This window comes from Podarcis melisellensis (assembly GCF_964234715.1).
Source record: "Podarcis melisellensis genome assembly, chromosome: 2".
In the NCBI taxonomy this organism is placed as follows: Eukaryota; Metazoa; Chordata; class Lepidosauria; order Squamata; family Lacertidae; genus Podarcis; species Podarcis melisellensis.
Genome location: NC_138529.1, coordinates 55,290,422 through 55,311,205, shown reverse-complemented (window position 1 = coordinate 55,311,205; position 20,784 = coordinate 55,290,422). Strand labels below are relative to the sequence as shown.

Genomic DNA, 20,784 nt, shown 5'->3' with positions numbered 1-20,784 from the left:
CCTTTACAGTAGAATGCAATGAACTTAAGGATCCCGTGGTAAAAAGAGGTCAAATGGTCACAATCCTTTGGATGCCAACTGTCAGCAGTCTGCCAGCAAGCAAATCATTTGCAAAATGCAGAACGCAGACAAATTTTAAGACGTGCAATTTTAGAACCCAGCATATGCTGAAGAGTAACCTGCCGGACACCTAGATCAAATATCTGAGGTGTCCCTGCTCCTGTGTGAGGTTTTTTTCCTCTGGATTTGAATGTCAATGAAATACAAGATGTAACAAGCCACCAGATATTATGCAACAAAGGGAACTGGTCGACTTGTGTTCCTGGCATAGCTCAAGTCGTGCTTCCAACATTGTAAAAGAGATTACAGAATAAGTGCAGCGCATAAAAGAACGTTGGAATCCCTGTCCCCAAGAAGAGCACGCATGTGCCATAAATAAACCCCGCAGGCACCGTCCTGCTAGCACCATCTGCCGTGCCCATTGAAGCAGCAGCACAAGGAGGCTTGCTGGCAATTCCATTTCTACACAGCTGGGAACTCTAACTCTGGTTAGCTCCGCTATTTGACCTCAAGGCTCTCCTCTGAGGCCAGACCCTGTCCTTGTGCACTTTCGGCAGCCAAAGAGGTCAATGGCAGTGGCTATTCTTTGTTCTCCAGAAACCGAAACCTTACAAGGGAGCAGTCTTGGTTTCAGGCAGGTCGCCTAAAGGTAAAGGACTCAGCCAGCACATCCCATTTCTGATCCTATCAGTAATTTAGTGTTTGGTGTACAGTGTTCACAACCATAACCGCAAAGCATCCGATTAATCTGCTTAAAATTATGGCCTACGACTCAGTGCTTAGGTTGACAGAGTGTTCAACATGTTCAAACTCTGTTAAGTGTTGCCTCATCCACACACCTTGAAGTCAACCCTTCTCTACTACATCTCAGTAGTTTTCCCCTCTGTTTTAGATCCTCCCTTTTCTTCCTTCCCATGCCTAACCTTACTATCTGGATCAAGTCCCCCTTCTAGAATATCTCTAAGCATCCACTAAGCATTCCCACTGTTGCTATCCAATAACAAATGTCAGCCCATTGGCACTTTCTACTACAAGCTTGCTGTAACCTATCACCTTGCTGTAGGCCCATCTTTCTTCCATTAACATCTCCAGCTTAAGGTTCTTGGCACAGGGGCCACACGGAAGACTGATTAACCCTCTGCATACCAGCAACAGTCATGGCCCAAGTTGCTGCAAATAACTCCCTCTCGCACACAAACACCGCAATTGTCAAACACATAGCGCATATAACCTCCCCCTAACACACATGCAGCACACACCCTTGTCACAAATGCAGACTACACACAAATACAGCCACACGGTTCTTTCTCTCTCACACTCACTCACTCACTCACTCACACACAGCAGACATGTACCACATTCATCCCCATCACAGTGTTAGGCTTGCTATAGAGAGGACAATATGGAGGACAAAAGCCACACCTGGGCTTTGGCAGCCAATCCTTGAACAGCAGAGACAGCAATTTCCCTCTGCATCACAGTGCCAGGGTGAAGGGAACCTCTCCTCCAACCTACTGAAGAGGTAGAGAGGAAGATGGGGGCTGGAGGGCCACATAAAATAGCTGCCCTCTGGACCTCCCCTGCCCTAGACCATGGCATGACCTCTGACTTATGCCCTGAATATGGACTTAGGCCAGTCATTAATGACATATTTTATTCATTTATTCAATTTACCCCCCCACCTTTCACTGATCCGTGATTAAGCATAAAAGACACACAAGAAATCAAAATGTTCATTAACATAAAACTGCTTTTTGTTTTGCTGTTGTGTTTGTAAGCTGCCTTGAGAGTTTGCAAAGAGAAAGGAGGAATATAAATGGCAAATTTAAACTCATTTTTACTTATGTCTGGACTGCTAAACTCTCTCTTTTTTTTCTTTTGCTTGGAGGATGATAACGTAGGTGTGTTTGAGTCTGCTTCTGGTAACTGTTTATGAATTACAGCCAAAAAGGCAAAACAAAAGCCAGTAACACTTTCATGAGACAAAGATAAACAAATATTTATACAAACCAGATTTGCCCAGACCTGAAAAAAACATGCATCTAACAGAAGGCAGGAGTTTTAATTTCATAATGTTCATTTTAAAAGTAGCAGTTTATAAATAAAGGGTTTATTAATGATTGATAGGTTGCCTAAGAATGTTTCTGACATGCATAATTCATTGCCTTGATGTTGGATGGGCTGACTTCAATCTTTCAAGGTTAAAACCCCCAAACCATGAATCTCTAGGGTCTAATGTTGTATCTTAAATGTAAAAAACAAAAATACCTGTTCAGGGTCTCTTGATAATAAAGCATAACTGATGAGTGTTTAGTTATCCTGTCTAGCCTCCCAAACACCTTAATGGTGCCACCACTCTTCCTTCAAATTCCTTCCCAAAACCAACCTTTACCATAAAAGCTCTGTAAATGTATCTGAAACTATTACATATTCCTTCCTTATTTAAGCCTGACTCCACTTTTCCTTCTCTTCTGCTGCTTTTCTGTGTTGAAAATTAGTTTGTAAGCACTTGGAGGAGCAGGGATTATTGCACTCTATTCACTAATGTCACTGAATAAAAGTGTGATGCATTGCTGCTGCTACTACTGAAAACAACATTCATGCTTAAAACTGTAAGAGCCTTGGTAGATGGAACAGACTAAGGCATAGCTGTCAACTTTCAGATTTGAAAATAAGCGATCAGCAGCCTTGAAAATAAGGGATCAGCAGCCTCACCTATCCCGGGGACAGTCTACGAGATATCTAACAATCTGGGATAGCAGCGGGAAGCAGTGCTGGAATAAAGGAATTTCCCGCAAATAAAGGGAAGGTTGACAGCTACGGACTAAGGTTCACATTGTCTAGCATTCTTGACAATAATTCCAGCAACCAGACTGGATAGCTCAGATGGTTAGAGTATAGTGCTGATATTGCCAAGGCTGTAGGTTTGATCCTTGTAAGGGACAGCTGCATATTCCTGCATTGCTGGGGGTTGGACTAGATGATATTCAGGGTCCCTTCCAACTCTACAATTATATGATTCTATGAACCAGCAGGTAGTCACCTGGAGACTGGCCAATGTTCAGGGATGCTTGGAGTTGTAGTCCAGCAAAATCTTGAGGGCACCAGTTTGGGAGGAGGTTGACCAGGATGGCAGAGATATAACTCTGTGTCAAAGCAATTCACAGCGCAGGCCCCAGAAAGTCAGGAGTAGCCACTCCAGATGAAATTAGAAGCCGTTCTTGGCCATACATCTATGTAAATGTTTGTGATCTTAAGAGATATTTTCATTCTGCACACATGGAACTGCCTTTTGAAACATGCCAACATTTAAAAGGTACAGCGCATGCTTTGTCTGCCACAGTAGTGTTCTTTTCAGCAGAACTGTTTGTTATCAAGAAGTGTTGACAGGCAATATATTGCAGGTCTAACTTTCTTTTGTCTGGCCTCTTCTCCTGAGGCCATGTGTCCCTCTAAGCGAGAAATTTCACTCCAGCAGGCGTGGGGAAGCGGACATAGCCCTCTCGTGTGTGTCTGTGGGCGGGCAAACCCCACACAAATACATGCTCTGAAAATCAGCTGATTCTCCACCCATTATGGTGGACAGCTTTGTTCAAGTCCAAACCTTCCATGTTCCTAAGCCAACAAAGCCGACACTCTACTGGAGAAGGCCAGGAGCTATAAATCATGCTGAGACATGTGGGGGGCAACAGGCAGAAGGCATTGAATTCTAAAACGCAGCTAACAGATGCTCTTTTCACAGTGAGAAAACGTCTGTCCCACACAGTGTTTTCTTGCAAAGGGCAAAAGTGCCGTGGGATGCCGTCAAGTGAAGGAGTCATTTGCCACTTTGCTAAGAGATGAAATATAACAACTTCACTGTCTACAAAGAGATAATGTCTCCGCTTCAGAAATGTACTCTGCAGTTACTTACAGGTAAAAGGGCTCAGTATGTGGCTAACACTTATTTTAAGGCCCGGGGCCTTGCATGTGAAGAGATGCCATCATTGGAATCCCCAGTAGTAGTAGTAGTAGTAGTAGTAGTAATTTATTATTTATACCCCGCCCATCTGGTGGGTTCCCCAGCCACTCTGGGCGGCTTCCAACAAAACACTAAAATACAATAACCTATTAAACATTAAAAGCTTCCCTAAACAGGGCTGCCTTCAGATGTCTTCTAAAAGTTTGGTAGTTATTTTTCTCTTTGACATCTGGTGGGAGGGCGTTCCACAGGGCGGGCGCCACTACCGAAAAGGCCCTCTGCCTTGTTCCCTGTAACTTGGCTTCTTGCAGCGAGGGAACTGCCAGAAGGCCCTCGGCACTGGACCTCAGTGTCCAGGCAGAACGATGGGGGTGGAGACACTCCTTCAGGTATGCTTGTGAGATAGTACAGTACATTTCCACACTTCTTCAGTACCTCCCTTAAAAGTTTTTTCTTTCTTTAAAAGATCGATCTATACATCCAAGTAATAGATTCAATGTTTCCCAAGCTGATGAGACAGGGGTGGTGGGGTGATCAAATAACGGGTGGGGAGAAATGCCAGTATAAGGGAGAAGATTGGAGGAGAGACAGAATCTGGTTGACACTAAGCCAAACCATGGCTGAGCTTGAACACATGTATGAGTTCCCATATGACCATACCTGCTCCACTCTTCCTCCAGTCCTGCTGCTGCTGAGTTGGTGTGAGCTAAGCCAGTTTGGCTTAGCATTATGTCCAAACCCAGGCTCATGGTTCATCTTCCTCAGGAAAACAAGAGTGGTAGGCCACAAAACAAACCTTAGCTACAGTTTGTGATTTAACTGGGGGCAAGATAAACAATGGATCAAGGTTCAGATGCAATGCTAAGCCAAACCGTGGCTTAGCTCGCAGCAGTGTGGTGGTGGCAGGACCAAAGAAGCCACAATCTTCTCTTTGGGAGGCTGCATATTTGCTTGTTCATGTTAAGGCTCAGGTGCGCAAAACATTTTTTAGCCTGGTAGACCAGATCTTTATCTCTACAAGCTCCATGAACCAAGTGTGCAGGCCACACCTTTCCCCGCCTCCTGCCTGATGTCACGTATGATGTCAGGGGTAAGGCAGGCGGGTGTGGTTTGGGGGAAACAGCATTGTGAGGGAAAGTGGGCCCACAGTTTGGAAGTTCCCCCAGCTCAGTGCTAAGCCACAACTTTTGCTAAGCATTACGCGATAACTGGGTCGATGCATAACCCTCAAGCATGCAAGTGTCCTAATAATCATCTATACAGCAGTGCTGGGGTACCTGTGCCCTGCCAGATGTTATAGGACTCCCATCAGCCCCACCCAGCCAATGGTCAGGGATCATGGGAGCTGTAGTCCAACAGCACCTGAAAGACCACAGGTTCCTCTCTGTTGTTCTACAGTACACCTGATTCACCCTCACTGGAATTATTTTCAAACTTTATTAAATTCTGGCTTGCCAGAAGACAAGTAAGGGAATAAATAGTGAAGGCATTTTCACCATCTAGGCTGTTCCTAAAGCTACAGGAAAAGGAGAGATCCTATGAGAGGAAATATGATATAACAAAGGGGTAGGTTAAAAAGAGGAGACTGCTGTAACAGTAAAGCAATTAGGAGGAACAGCTGAAGCACTAATGCACTGCAAACACAACCTCTTTTTAAACGTAGCATTTTGAATATCTCTTTTCAAAGCATGGCTACTGATGCAAATAATTTATTATTGAAGCCTGCATGAATTAACTTTGCATTGCATTTCGGGGGGGGGGAGGTTGAGGGGAGAAGGCAGTCATACTAGTGTGAATATTGCTCACCGAGACGGATGCATCTTCAGTTCTCCTCTTAGCACTGGAGTCAAATAAAACATTTCGGCCTCTTCTTTCACAGTCCTGGTACACAATTAGTCGGATCTGACTTGGATCAAACTCCGGCAAAGGCCAGCTTTAATAGGGAGGAAAAGTGAGAGAGAGTTTCTTATCTCTGTGGCTTTTACAATAGAGTTTATTTTAAAAAGTTTCACTGACTTTATTAAGGGGTAACAACAGGTAACAACAATATACATAAAATGCAAATTTAATTTGTGTAAATATATATCAACAGAGAAACCACTTCATCCAACTTGCACAGTGGTATAAATAAATGGGTGTAACTCGACTGGGAACATTAATCTTTGCTACAACGTTTTCTTTTTCAAAAAATCAAAGGTACTTCTAATCCTAGTCAATACACAATGCAGAGTATGATTACAATGTTTGCACTAAAAAGCACCTAGTATAACGCCACTATTATTAGTGGAAAGGGAGATACCAGATGAGAACAATGCAATGTTTATGGGGAAGAAAGCTACAGGAGGCTTTGGCTTGTCTCTGGATTTTTATAGTTTATACCATCCCACAAAGAATTCATCATGATCACGGGATTACCATGGCTAATCAGTTCCTGTTTCATAGACATCTGAGATATCATTTAATCACCACATTTATAAGAGCACAAAGGCCACTGAAATCATCTCCTGCACCTATAAAAAGGAGGAATAAAAATACTCTTCCTGGGACTGGAATATTAGATGCTTTAAAAAAGCAAAACTTCAGTCGGCTCCCGTGTGCCGTGCTAAACCGGTGCAGAGCAGAGCGGGGACTGCCTTCCGCGATGCTGGCCAGCTTCCCATTGGCTGCCAGAAGCTCCGGCAGCCAATGGGAAGCTGCACACACCTCCTCCGTGCCAGAAGGAGTGCCAGAAATAGCGTTTGTGCATGTGTGTGCGCCTGAGCACTCCAGCCCACCGCGGCGTCTGTGGGACCGTGAACCGGCCCAAGCCACAAAAGCTTTGCCAGCCCCTGGTTCAGATCAAACGCAAAACCAGGGGTGGGGAGCCCTTTTAGTGCATTGGAGCGGATGGTTCTCTCCTGTACCCCTTACAGGCCAAGGTTGCTGAGTGTCAACTACCTGATGTCACAATGATACCAGGTGACCTTTTTTGCCCGAAGGGGTCTTCAGAAACCCCTTCTTTGTGCAGCGCTTTGAAAGGGGCTTGGCAGGCACTGCCCATCAGTTGATCAGTGATGTTTGTGAACACCCTTTTGGCTGAGCCAGGTTTTCATCTATAGGGGAGGTAGAGAGGTGTCGGCCACAGGGGCAGCCCCAATGCTGCCTACACGATGGGGGTGCAAACTCTGCAACTCCTCAACATCGGCCTCAAATACTGAAATTGCCAGAGAGAACAAATGAAAGCAAAGCTGAGATAACCTTGGAAAACCTTTTTAACAAATAAAACGTATGTTTAGATTCTCACCTAAACTATAATCCCTGATATATACAAAGTGGCCCAAACTCTCTTATATATCCGTACTTGAAGTTAGCTTGGTATTTCATGCAGTGCTTAAAGTCACCTGCATAGATGCGGCATTTCTGCATTAAACCCATATTGTTTACATCTTGCAATTGTTATTTAACCAACAACTCTACACCAACCCTCCCCAAACAAATCTTTTCATTTACCTAATTTGCAATAAGCCCACCACCCCTTTCTTTAAGACATGGTTTCCATTTAGTAGTATTTTGACATCTGACTCTTGACAGCTGCCTGGCAAGGAAGAGCAGAAAGTGTTCCAGATCTTTAGGGAAGTCTGCTTATAAAAAGCTCCAAGAGCAGATTACGTGCTAAGCGGAGAGTGAGCTAAATATATATATATTAAAAACCCTGCCGCATTCATCAACATTTGATCAAGGTAAAATGAACCTGTTTACTCCTCCGTCTGAGCACATGCTATTTTAACTATCCTTGAAAGGCTTTGGTGTGTCTCATAAATTACATTTCATGATTGACCCAGCTAACTATTATCAATGTTACATAACATGTCTTCCAAAAAATATTCCTTGGCAACTGGGATTGAGAGAAAGTGGAGAAGACGAGCTCAGGGAACAGGTTCAGTGCAACAATCAATAAGACACAGGCACACTGAATCCTCACATTTATCCTTCCAAGAGCCAACCATATATTCTTGCAGATATAAGATGTGTGAAAAAGATTTTGCATGAATCATAGAATTGGGGAGTTGGAAGCAATCACAAGGGTCATCTAGTCCAGAGTTCCCCAAACATGGGTCTTCAGATGAGCTGTTTTTGGACTACAACTTCCATCATCCCTAGCTAGCAGGACCGGTGGTCAGAGATGATGGGAACTGTAGTCCAAAAACAGCTGGAGACCCAAGTTGGGAAACTCTGAATTGTATAGTCCAGCCCTCTGCAATGCAGGAATTTCAACTAGATCACACATGACAGATGGCCATCCAACCCCTGCTTAAAAACTAAGAGAGGAGAATCCACAACTTCTCATGGGAGTCTGTTCCACTGTCAAAGTTGTTCATAGGACTTCTAGTGCAAGAAACCTGCAGGGCAGCAGGTTGGGTAAGGCTCTTTTAGAGAATCAGGCACCATTTTGTGCATGATGGCTAGGTTATTAACTACTACTACTGTGTTGTGTGGCTTGTCTTTTTTTTATGGGTAAGATGAAGAAAAGTGCTTGAATGGGCCATTGGACTAGACCAGTGTTTTGTTTTGTTTTTTTCAGGGGGGGCGGAACAAAATGAATTGTACATTCTGAGTGAACTTCAATGAATTTTGACTCCTAATGAGCTGTTTATACTGTTTGGCTCTAAAAACTATGGATCCACCCAAGAAAATATATCACTGTATCCAGTCCCTATACAAATGGTCACATTATTTCATACTTCTGGAGGAAAGTATACTTTATTATTACTTTGAACACGCAAGATATGAGATACGGCAAAACACTCTACGGCTGCCCAGAATCTGATGCTTCTGGGTACCTTAAGGATGGTTTGCTTTGTAGGAAATACTTAGTGTAGGAAGTACTTTGTCTACTTTGCAAATGTGTAATATCTAGGTTTTAAATTGCTTAATAGGTTGGTGTTTTGCCAGCCCTACCTCAACACACTGTTGTTGCCCATAGGCTGAGATCGTAAGAGTGATCAAGAGGTACAATAAACAGAGGAGGGGCTGAATGTATGTAATTAGGTGAGAGATAATAACCAGAAAATGAGTATAAAGGATTACATTAGAAGAAGTAAATAAAAACAAAAGGCCCTAGATTTTCTTTCCCTTGGTTGCAGGCAGTAAGGCATTTTGGAATGACTTAAGCTGTGTTCAGGACACTGTACACCATGCATTTTAAATAGCTGTGGGGAAACATCCTGTTCATGCCTAAGCATCTTCCACAATCAGCTGAGGACCAGATGTGACCTTGATCTTTGACTGTTCAGTATTACAAATGATGTGGTTGATTGGTCGTACAGGCTCCATAAAGAAATCAGGAATGGCTGCCAATTAGCTGCTGAGCTAAGTTTAGGGTGCTGGTTTTGGTAAATGAAGCCCTATGCAGCTTGAGGCCAGGATATCTGAAAGATCGTCTCACCCCTTATTTGTGTGGCAAGGACCCGGACCCCAAGCTTCCCCGGAATAAACCCACAAAAACAAGGATATTGATTTAATGGGATAAATAAAGCCACAACTTTATTGGTTACTGAAGTGAGCGGCATTGGCTTAGGCAATTGGGCGAAGCAAGACTATAACCTGACTGCTGCAAGCCTGCAGGAAGTCTCGTTGAAGGGTTAACCACTGGAAGGGGGGAGCCCTCTGATGTACATCAAATGAGGGACCCCCGGGTCACCGTTAGGGCTGTGTCTTGGCCCTAGCCCATGCCCAAGCTTCAGACAGGAACCACACCCCCGGATCCCTTTAACGGGATACCCTTACCATGGAGGGGCAGATGGAGGCAACAACCTCCCCTCCCATAAAAGGCTTACCCAATGCCTAACCGCCAATCGCGCCATGTCAGAAAGGTGAGCACCATCATCAGGAAACAGGGCCTCCTGGGCCGGGGACCCTGCTGATGTGGGCAGCTTATCTCCGCCCACTCCAGGGTCGCTATGGAGACCTGGTTCCCGCCCGCAAAGCAGCCCCTCCCTAATGGGGAGCTGACATAGCCAATCACTGCACTCTGAAGGTGAGGGTCTCTTATCAGGAGTTCCATCCTGCCTAATTTAGGAATCAAGCCTTTAGCTGTGTGACATTGACTTTGACATCCCTTGAATATTAGACAGACATCTCTGTTGTCTTTTCTCCACCTACCAAAGACTTTCTCTTTCAACAAGCCTTTTAAGTTGAGGTCTTTCTGAGTCTGCATCTATAATGGAACTGTTTTAAAGACGTTTTAGTTTTTCTTTTCTTTTTTATCACTTGTTTGCCGCCATGGACTCCTTTGGGAGGAGGAGTGGGACAGAAATTTATTCAATAAAAATAAATGACTAAATTTGTCTAGGCTTAGTAAGTGTCCCATTACACATTTTAGAGTCGTGTCCTTTGGATACAACCATGCTTCTGAACAGGCATGCATTAGATCACACCGTAAATGATCTTTTACAATGGTCTGATTTCAAGAAAAATATAACATTCAAGAAAAATATAACATTCACATTAAGCACAATGTTGATGTTGATAAGCTGGAACGTGTTCAGAGAAGGGCAACCAAGACGATCAAGGGTCTGGAAACCAAACCTTATGAGGAACAGTTGATGGAGTTGGGTATGTTTAGCCTGGATAAAAGGAGACTGAGAAGAGATATGATAGCTGTCTTCAAATATCTAAAGGGCTGCCACATGGAAGATGGTGCAAGCTTGTTTTCTCCTGCTCTGAAGGGTAGGACCTGAACCAGTGGATCTGAGTCACAAGAAATGAGATTCCGACTAAACTTCAGGAAGAACATTCTGACAGTAAGAGCTGTTCCAAGCTGGAACGGACTCCCTTGGGAGGTTATGGACTCTCCTTCCTTGGAGGTTTTTAAGCAGAGGTTAGATTGCCATCTGCCATGGCTACTTTAATTGATATTCCTGCACTGCAGGGGGTTGGACTAGATGACCCTCAGGGTCCCTTCCAACTCCACAATTCTATGACTCTATGATTCTAACCGAAGTCTATGACATCTGGAGGTTGGGGAAAGCTGTTCCAAAAAATAAAAAAATAAAAAATAAAGCTATCAAACCACTATTCTCAACAGCATATCTTAACTAAAGTTATGAAAACTGCCAGGTGATGAATCACTTTAAACTATTTTTAAATGACATCTACGCAAATGATATTTATAGTTTATGCCATCTTATCTGTTCTGCATGCCTTTCGTGTTAGCACCTTTCTGGAATGTTGATAGGCAAAGGCACACTGGAATAGGTCTTGCTCCATTTGTCCGGTACCCTTGCCCCTCTGACTCTTTCCAACAGTCACCAAAGCTGTTTGCCTCGATGGAAAGTATAAGTGACATAATGCATCTAAGCACCTAGTACTGTTTAACAAGGGAAACATCCAATCCACTTGCTAACTAATGATCAAATTACACTTCGGCTTATAGTATTTATCATTTGGATTATACTGATGTAGGTGCAATGATTTACACTGCATAGGAAACCAGCCAGCATTAGGCTACTGTTAGGATGATCTTTGGGTTGGAATTAGGAACACTGTAGATTTTTACAAGTTAATATAATGGGGGGTGGTATAGGATTAGAAATTACACATTTGTTAATGGTCATTTGTATAATTTGTGACCAAAAGTATGGCAAACTGAGGTTGAGGTGGGAATAATACAGGCATAGGCAAACTCGGCCCTCCAGATGTTTTGGGACTACAACTCCCATCATCCCTAGCTAACAGGACCAGTGGTCAGGGATGGTGGGAGTTGTAGTCGCAAAACATCTGGAGGGCTGTTTGCCTGTGCCTGGAATAATACAACACTATAGCACCTGGAAGAGTTGACTATCACAGGGATTGCTAAATTATTGGTTAGAACCCAACAGTGGATTATGAGACCTGTGGACTGAACACTTCCTCCTATGAAGGAGGAGAGAGGAATAAACAGTGACAATACTCACCGCATCACTAACAGTAAGCCAGTAGTTACTAACAAATGTTTATGTTCTTTAAATCCAACTTCTCTCAAAAGGACCTAAATTGTGCACAGGATTGTAGCATTGCTAATGGATATGTAGCTCCCAGCATTGACAATGCCACTACAGCGTGTGATGCAATGGTTAGAGCTGTCAGACTAGGACCTTGGAGGTCAGGGTTCGAATCCTCACTCACCATGTACATCACTGGGTGACAATAGGCCAGTCACTGCCTCCTAGCCTGTGGAACGCCCTCCCATCAGATGTCAAAGAGATAAAGAATTACCTGACATTCAGAAAACATCTTAAGGCAGCCCTGTTCAGGGAAGTTTTTAATGTGTAATGCTGTACTGTTTTTAACACTGATTAGCCGCCCAGTGTGGCTGGGGAAACTCAGCCAGATGGGCGGGGTATAAATAATAAATTATTATTATTATTATTATTATTACTAGCCTAACCCACCTCACAGGGTTATTGTGGAGATAAAATAGGGGGGTGCATGCCAGCCACCTTGATAGCATTTGAGGAACGGCGGAATATAAATGGGGTTTATAGAAAGGTGAGATATAAATAAAACCTATGTAGTTGGTTGCATTGAAATGCTGAGGCAGCAAGAATCAGGACCTACAGGCCACAATCTGCTCACCAAGGTTAAGTACCCTGCCCCTATATGGTTTGCTACCGTGTGCCCATATTCTGGGCTCTGAACTGGGAAAAATAGTTCCCATTTGCCTGGGTGAATCAGTGGACAAAGGAAGGTTAAGCCTTCAGTTGTCCCTCTAACTAATCTTCCCCCTCAAGTTCCAGTCTACTTCTGCATTGCTATTATCTTGTCAAATGTGGCTTTATGTTCCATGTTTGCCAAGATAACACAAAGTTGTGGCGACTGCTACACAGTGTTAGAATCCAAAGCAGACTTGGAACCAAGTCAGCTGGTGACATTTGATCCTCATCTGAAACTCTTTCAGTCACAGTGCCTGCTGGTTAAGACCTCTCCCACTTTATTGTCATTACTCTGTAACAATCACCTAGGAAGGAAACATTAGCCAGCACAATAATTTCTATATGGAGTCTCACGATGTCTGGGAAGCCTCCCAAATTTAGCGAGACCCGACTGCTTTTCAACAGTCTTCTCTCGCCTCCAAGGGAGGAGGATGTGACTCTCTCCAGCACCACAAAGACTCCCAACCTGAGATAGCTGTCGCAGGGGGCATGTGTCCCCTTTCTCCTGAGACTGAACTAGGCCTGGATCAAAGTTGCAAAGCCAGTGGCTAACTTTAGCGCCCATAGAAAGGTCTGGTTAATTGTGGGGGAAATACTGAGTTAGGGGAACTATAACCTGGTTGCTAGGAATCCTGCTTCACTTCTTGAAGACTTTTCTAAAGGCTAGAAATGAATTTGTCTTATTCCAAAGTTCAGATTGGCTTGTAAAATGCTTGATTATTTTATGTAGGGCAGAGGTGATGATGGGGAAGGACATAACTCCTGTCTCTGCCCAGAGACAGGCCACTCTTGCATTCCACATGTATAAATCTAAATTTACGAATGTGGTACCATCTTTTCCAACTAATGTTTAATATTACACAAGCTTATTACACTTGTGCCTTTTAAGGTGCAAGTGTAAAATCTGATCTGTTGGACTTGCCCATTAGCTTAGCAACAATTTGTAAAGACAGATGCACAAGTTATGGTCAAAGAAGCCTGGACTTCTTTGCGTATACTATTTCACTACCACATGGAAAGAAATAATGCATTCTGCAATAAGAACAGCAATAAAACCCAGATTTTATTTGCTGCCTCTAGACACTCCTCGACCTTAACTTCTGGCTGTTCTCTACATGACTGATTGAAATGAAACTAACTTCAGTTTATTTTCATATGTATCTCCCACCTGTTAGTCCCTATTTTATTTTTGATAATTTGATTCAAAGTCAGATCTCTATTCAGGTTTTTTGCATCCCTACTAAGGGATCCTGAGGTTAAATTTTCCATAGTCAGGTCTTCCTCTTCCCTGTTTTTCAAAGCAATATAACAGCTCTTGATAGGTATAATTAAATCATATATTGATGCTCTAACGATTCTACTGCTTTAATATTAAATGTAAAAACTTGCCGGGGGGGCACTATCCAGCCAAAGTTAAGTACTTTTTAAGTTTCATTAATTTCAAATAGGAAAGTGAACTATGTGCTTCAATGCCTCATAGTCAAATTAATAGGATTTAAACAGGTTTAACTTGGAGTAGAACAGGTCTTAGAAATTCAGGTGGTGCGGTGTGTGTGTGTTGCGGAGCTGTTTTTTAAAAAGATACCATCAAAAAAGCACCTGTCCCACTTTCACCAGTTGATTATTTTAGGAAATAATCCTTATTACGGAGGAAGTCCCACCTAAACAAGATTAATCCACCAGGGTTACAACCACTAGTGTTCCAGGCACCGTTTCATAATCTTTCACTACAACACAAAATGCCTTAGGAAAAACAACAGATTATATACATTCATTTTAAAATAGTGGTGTAGTACAGAGCTATCCCCTCCCCAAAGAGCATAATTATTTCTACAGCATAAAATAGGACAACTTCAAATATATACACATATTTATTTAGCAAGTCTGCCACTGAAAAGAATGTCCAGATCATAGTATTTATTTCATACCTGGGAAGCATCTTTCTCCCTTAAGCAAGCTCCACTTTTCGGAATCTCTATAAACTCCTGTTAGGAGGACCAGCTGCCAACCCAGGTTAATAATAGAAATGAACCACATTCATCCAGAACCACAAGACTGTCAGGTGACAGACCGAGAGGACTGAATTTAACTGAAACAAAAGATGTTCCATGCTGTAGCACGAAAAGGAGAGGCAGCGGGGGGGGGGGACAGGACACGAGGACGAGGAGGGCAGCCTTAATCTTAAAAGGCAGGATTACAAAAAGAGAGGAGAAGGGAAAAACCCTTGAAGAAAAGAAACAGGTCCCCGAAGCAGAATCCACGCGTTTGCCCAAGGATCCACATATGAATGCTGCCTTATAGTTTCATAACCGGGACCCCGCCTTTCCATTCTGTTGATCAGTCCAGAATTTTACTACAGCAAACACTGCCTGTTTTTTCCAGCTCCTTTGTTTCCTCGGGGGTATTACTGCAGAGGACAGAAGATCAATCTAATTCATCAGCGAGCTAAGTGCCCCCTTGGCAGCCAATGCAGACTGTACATGCCAGTTTAATCTATCCTCCTCCTTTGGCGAAACCGATATGGGTTGAGCCTCATGACCAGGGTCTCCTGGCAGCTGCGGCTGCAATTCCGCACATCCGTGGTCCACGCTTGTCAGAAATTCAGACTGATCGAAGGGAGAAAGACAACAAAGCAGCCTCCTCTCTCACGACCTCCCTCCTTTCCCCTCCTCTCATTTTCTACATTCCTTGGAGCTGCAGGATGCCTGCGTTCAACCCTCGCTGACAAGCTCAGCCAGATGAGTGGAAAAGCAAGCCCTAATAGCCATCATGTGACCCGGAGCTGTCAGTATATGCCACCTGGATCTGCAATGAGCTTGCCAGCCAATCCCGGCTCTGCCTTAGATACATGCATGCAGATTTCACCATGAAAATAAGGCCATTAACCCATGTGGGGCTCTTGTTTGGGTGTCTGATTTATTATTTAGCACGAGTGGGGAAACTCTGCTTCTGATTATGCCTTCTTCTTCAAAGCTCTGGCACAGACCAGTGCAGCATGCCAGAAAATTTCAGTTTAAAGATTTATTATTTTTCTCTCCCATGAAATTTTCACCCTCCGGCCCTCCCCAGACTGGATCTTCTATAGGAACAAAGGAGGCACTGTTTGCTCTCTAACGGCTCATTAATATTACAAGTGAAACCCCAGAAACTGCCACACACACACACACACAATTGGATAGCAATGTACAGCTATAGACCCATTTAGAAATTGTGTCCAGCTTCCTTGCTGTAAACAAGGTTTCATAACTGCTCTTGGGGCAAAACACAAAGATAGAGGGAGGGCTGTTCTAGGAATGAAAAGCAAATCTTTTAGGCTTTGACTTAAAATCTTGGATGGAAGGAAAAGCGCAAGCCATGGGGTCCTGTGTGCTTGGCAGTACAATCCAACACACTCCTGTCTACAAAGAAGTAAGTCCTATTGAGTTCAATGGGGTTCACTGCCAATTAAGTAGGTACATATGGGATTGCAGCCCCAAAGGTGGTATAGCCTATCTTTCCCAACCCTCTTTCACATTTCCTTAACTATGTATAATTTCAAGAGTCAACATGCAAAGGCTAACGTGAGTAAAAGTAGTAATTCAGGATTGCTGGTTTTTTAAAGCTTGAAATGAGAGATTGTCAACAAATCTTTATCTTTTAAATATACATATATATAATTACATTGTCAAAAGAAAAATCAACCATATGCTTTAATACAAATTGCCCCCTTAAAACACCCAAAAAATATTTGTAAACATCTAATGCGGGGAATTAAAGACATAATTAATCTGACATCTGTTCTCAGAAACATATTTACCTAATAAGGTTAAAATACAGTAAAACAGAGAAAGACATTTTAAAAAATGTTAAATGGCCATTTCCCCCTCAAAAAGGTATTCTGTAAAATGTCAATATTTTTTGTGAGAAGCCCTCCTTAACTTTTTACACATTATGGGACGGAATTTCCCAGGAGTCTAACACATTTTTAATTCACTTCACCAGTAGTTTTCCATCTGAGAACTCTGTGTGTATTTGCATTATGCCATTGATGGAGTCCTGAAGTCTTAAGATTCCACTTCAAGGGATTTCCTAACTCCTTTCGTGAATTCCACTGAAGTACAGCAAGTGCCTCCAGAGAAGCCACATGGCGCAGGCTCCAAAGAACCATGTGATTAGTTTCTCACACAGAACTGGGGTTTGGGCATATCAAATAGCTCTCCCCACCATGCCATATGCCAAAGCGCTATTTGTTTGCTTCAGAGCTTTTATACTCTACCCTTCCTCCAGACTGGAGCACAGGCAACCACACCACCTCGCTCCCGCAATTGAGGGGGTTGGGGCTGCGTGACGTAAGCACACTGTGCGGCATGCTGACATCAAGCACACATGCTACAGGGCGTGCTAACATGTTGTGTGCACACTCCGCATCTTGTGCACGTGACATAAGCATGCCCTGCAGTGTGTGAACACAGCTGCCACAGAAGTTTGGGGAAACCCAGCCCGCTCCTTAAAATTTTGGGGGGAGCCTTTGGCTCCCTGTTTCCCTCTCCCCCCGATGGCACCTATGAGCATAGGGCAGATTACAACACAACATACAATACAGGCTCCGTTCTATCAACCTTCTTTGGTTTCACCAATTTTTCCTTACCTGATAATTTCCAAGTGTTATGTGATCTTTCACACAACGTAAAAACCACTTCTGGAAAGCTAGTGGAAGTTTAGTGCTCATTTCCATGTTATTTGCTTACACACACACACACACACACACTTTCTTCAACCCTGTTATCCAGGAAAATGGCGGGAGATTTGCTGTGTAATTTCACACGACCAAAATTGGGGCGGTACACCAGCATACAGTCCTTTCCTGCCATTTAAAATTTAGCAAAATATGGTAGTATATTGACTACAAAGTCACAACACAACAGGTAATACAATGCAAAAGAAATGACAGAATCTGGGATAGAAGTGCTAGGACTATATCCTGGAAAACAAACACAATAATTTCCACATCCAAATGCAACCATAAACAACCATAAAGAACAAACCAGAATTGCCTCCATCATCATCACCATTATAATAATAATATTATTATTATTATTATTATTATTATTATTATTATTATTATTATTATTATTACTATTTTAAAAGCAACACTGAGCCTAATCTCCAGACAGCATCAACACAATCAGGTTTTAAAAAAAGAGACCTGGACAAATACAATTTTGCCTGTCGTGTAAATCTAGGCCACATTCCCACCATACATTTAAAGCACTATGAATTGTAGAATTGAAAGGGACCGTGAGGGTCATCTAACCCGTCCCTCTGCAATGCAGGAATCTTTTGCCCGACATGGGGCTTGAGTCTAGTGGTCTATGGACTGTGCTATCAGTGATACCACTTTGAAGAGTTATGGCTTCCCCAAACGACTTCTGAGAGCTTTAGTTTGTAAAGGATGCTCAGAGCTGTTAGGAGCCCCAGTTCCCCTCACAGAACTACAGCTCCCAGAGTTCTCTGGCCTGACTCAGCAAAGCTCATTCTTAACAGGCACAATGCTGCCAAAGGTTAGAAATGTTTAATTCCCAATGAAATAAGTGGCACACAGAAGTGTTTAACTTTGGCTGCATTCTGTTAGGAAGGAAAACAAGCACAGCCTATATTCAGCGACACCCTAACTGCTAAAACGAAACCCATGTTATCTGTGAGCATGTATCTTGCCCTCAAAAGATTAATGATGTCAAAAGTGACCTTTTCTCCAGGGAGCAATGTAATGGTGAGACGTTACTGAGACCAGTGCATTATGTAAATATTTATTTACAGGAGTAAGTTTCCATATTACCTCACTTTGACACGCATAGACATAAAAGAGCTTTTTTTAAAAATCCAAAACACAACTGCTGTCTAGTAAGTGACCAGGAAACTATGTGAATGGATTTCTGCTAAAGCCTTAGGGAATGAAGACCAACCTCAAAAAAATGTAAACAGAGTAACCAACAGCAGAAGAGATGCAAAGGACATACAATTGTCCCAAAGAGTCTCCCAAATACCTAAAATAAGCTATGTGTTCTACCTGAACTTGACAGTTCAATGGCCTTGCTCTATTCTGCAATCCCCAAAAGTTCAAAAAGCAGTACTGGGAAAGGTTGAAACTGAGTTTATTTTCCTATCTCACAAGTTATCATTGGTAGATGCTAGAGAAGATACAGCTTTCTTTAAAGGTGTGTCGCTTAATGATGCATCTGTAAGTCAAAGATAGATAATCTAAAAATAAACTAGCCAAGAAAGAATTTGATATAAAGTTAAGCCACACTGGAGCGCCAGTGTTTGTTTTGTATCCAGTTCCCAATTGCAATCTATTATAAATAGACACCAAACAAGCCTACATAATACCAACTGGTACTGCAAGACAACAGAGCATTTTCCCCCCAGTCGAACAGTTATTTTATTGTGCACCCCCAAGCTATTCAGGGAGCTGAATAATCTTTCCCCAGAGCTATTAAAATGAAAGTGTGAATAGTACAGTGTTGTGTGCCTTTAACGGAAAGATTTTTGGGAAGGAAAAATACTAGTGCAAAATTCCTCTTGGGTCATTCTTGCTGAGGTTGCTATCTGTGCATCTCACAATGACGGGGAAGAGGGACGCCTTGCCTGTCTCAAGATCAGAGCCTGATCTGTCTTGTTACATTTTTAAAAAGAGTGTGCGCACTTTTCTTTGCAAGTTGGTTTTGTGTACGATTCAGTTGACTCTGTTTTAACTCATTGCTTGCCCTTCTGTTTTCATTTCCTAACCCGTTTTACCAGACAACAGTCACGCTGTCGGTAAAAAAAATAAAAATAAAAAATAAAATAAATATTTTGTTGAGAAACAAGGGGAAAAGTGGACCAAATGAAGATGCAGGCATAGGTCCTTATAGTAAAGGCCACTGATATGGCTCACCTGGCCCTCATTTGCACAAACTACTATTCTTGTTTTCATAAGCAACAATTTGCATAAATGAGTTTAGTGGGGAGGTCAACAACGATGCCACCTCTTGATCAGAACAGTGGTTTATTTAACCCCAGGTTGGCACTGAGTGGACTTGTCTTTTATTACTAGAATCCCAAAATCTATCAACTCCAGCCAGGTGCAAAAAACATACGGTACAACTAGATTTAAAAAACAAAAACAAACAATGAGTATGCCTTTGAGTATATTGTGAACCGAAGAATTTGTTTTCAGCAGCAGAACTGAATTGGACAAACATCTGATAGTGGCTTTCCATCCATCCTGCTCCAAGGAAAAAGATTTCATCTACAGTGGTGCCTCTACTTACAGACATGATCCGTTCTGGGGTGCCGTTCGCACCCCGAAAAGTCCGTAAGTAGAGTGCCGCTTCTGCGTGTGACGCGAAAGATCACTTCTGCGCATGCGCGAAGCAGCGAACTCGGAAGTAAACACTTCCAGGTTTGCCGCATTCGTAACCTGAAAAAATGCAATGTGAAGCAAACGCAACTTGTGGTATGACTGTATTCAACCTGTGACAAGGAAAGAAGAGAGTACTTGTACTTTCTTTCCAAGACTGATTTGATGACCTAAGGCAGAGAGGGAGAATCCAGAGGCTTCCCTTTTGTTTTATTAACTTGGCCTGCTGAGATCATTGTAAGGATGTGCTTCTTTGTGGACAAGCATCTGCGCTTGTGCATTTCCCTGGGACTTGAGGGTGCATATGGAATGGACATGAAACCGACACATGAGTGTGAAAATGTGCCCATGTTTGTGCCTGAAGAAATGCATGAGAAACATGCAATACTGGAGAAACAGGACCTTATTGGTGGTGGTGCCCCAGTTCAGGAAATATCCAATCTGTCACAGTGATTCCTTTTATGAAGCAGCTTAAAAACACATCTCTTCATTTTTAGGCAGTGGTATAGTGGAGAAGGAAATGCTGATGAATGCAACTTTGTGATCTTCTTTTACAGAGCAGGAACAACAAAGCCATCCACTGGAAAACCAGGGTAACTTGACAGCCCTTAATGCCTTTAAATAATAAAAAGGCTTTCAGAGGAAGTCAGAATATGTGGGAAATAATCAGAGGCTAGATTTTTCTTCCCTTTTATTTGATGGTGTTCCTATTT

The 20,784-nt window shown here is 42.7% G+C and overlaps 1 protein-coding gene across 4 annotated transcripts in view; it reads right to left on the bottom strand.

Annotated features, from left to right (window-relative positions):
• FNIP1 (folliculin interacting protein 1) overlaps positions 1–20,784 on the bottom strand; it is an 88,523-nt gene that overhangs the window by 42,276 nt on the left and 25,463 nt on the right. For 3 of the 4 annotated variants that reach the window (XR_014163837.1, XM_081893104.1, XM_081893105.1), the window contains exon 2: positions 5,828–5,954. Coding sequence is in view for 3 of the 4 variants with exons in the window: in XM_081893104.1 (XP_081749230.1) it covers positions 5,828–5,954 (127 nt within the window). In the remaining variant the exon portion in view is untranslated. Of the gene's footprint in view, positions 1–5,827; positions 5,955–14,621; positions 15,429–20,784 lie in introns of those variants that run through there. The other variant, XM_081893106.1, reaches the window with a different exon arrangement.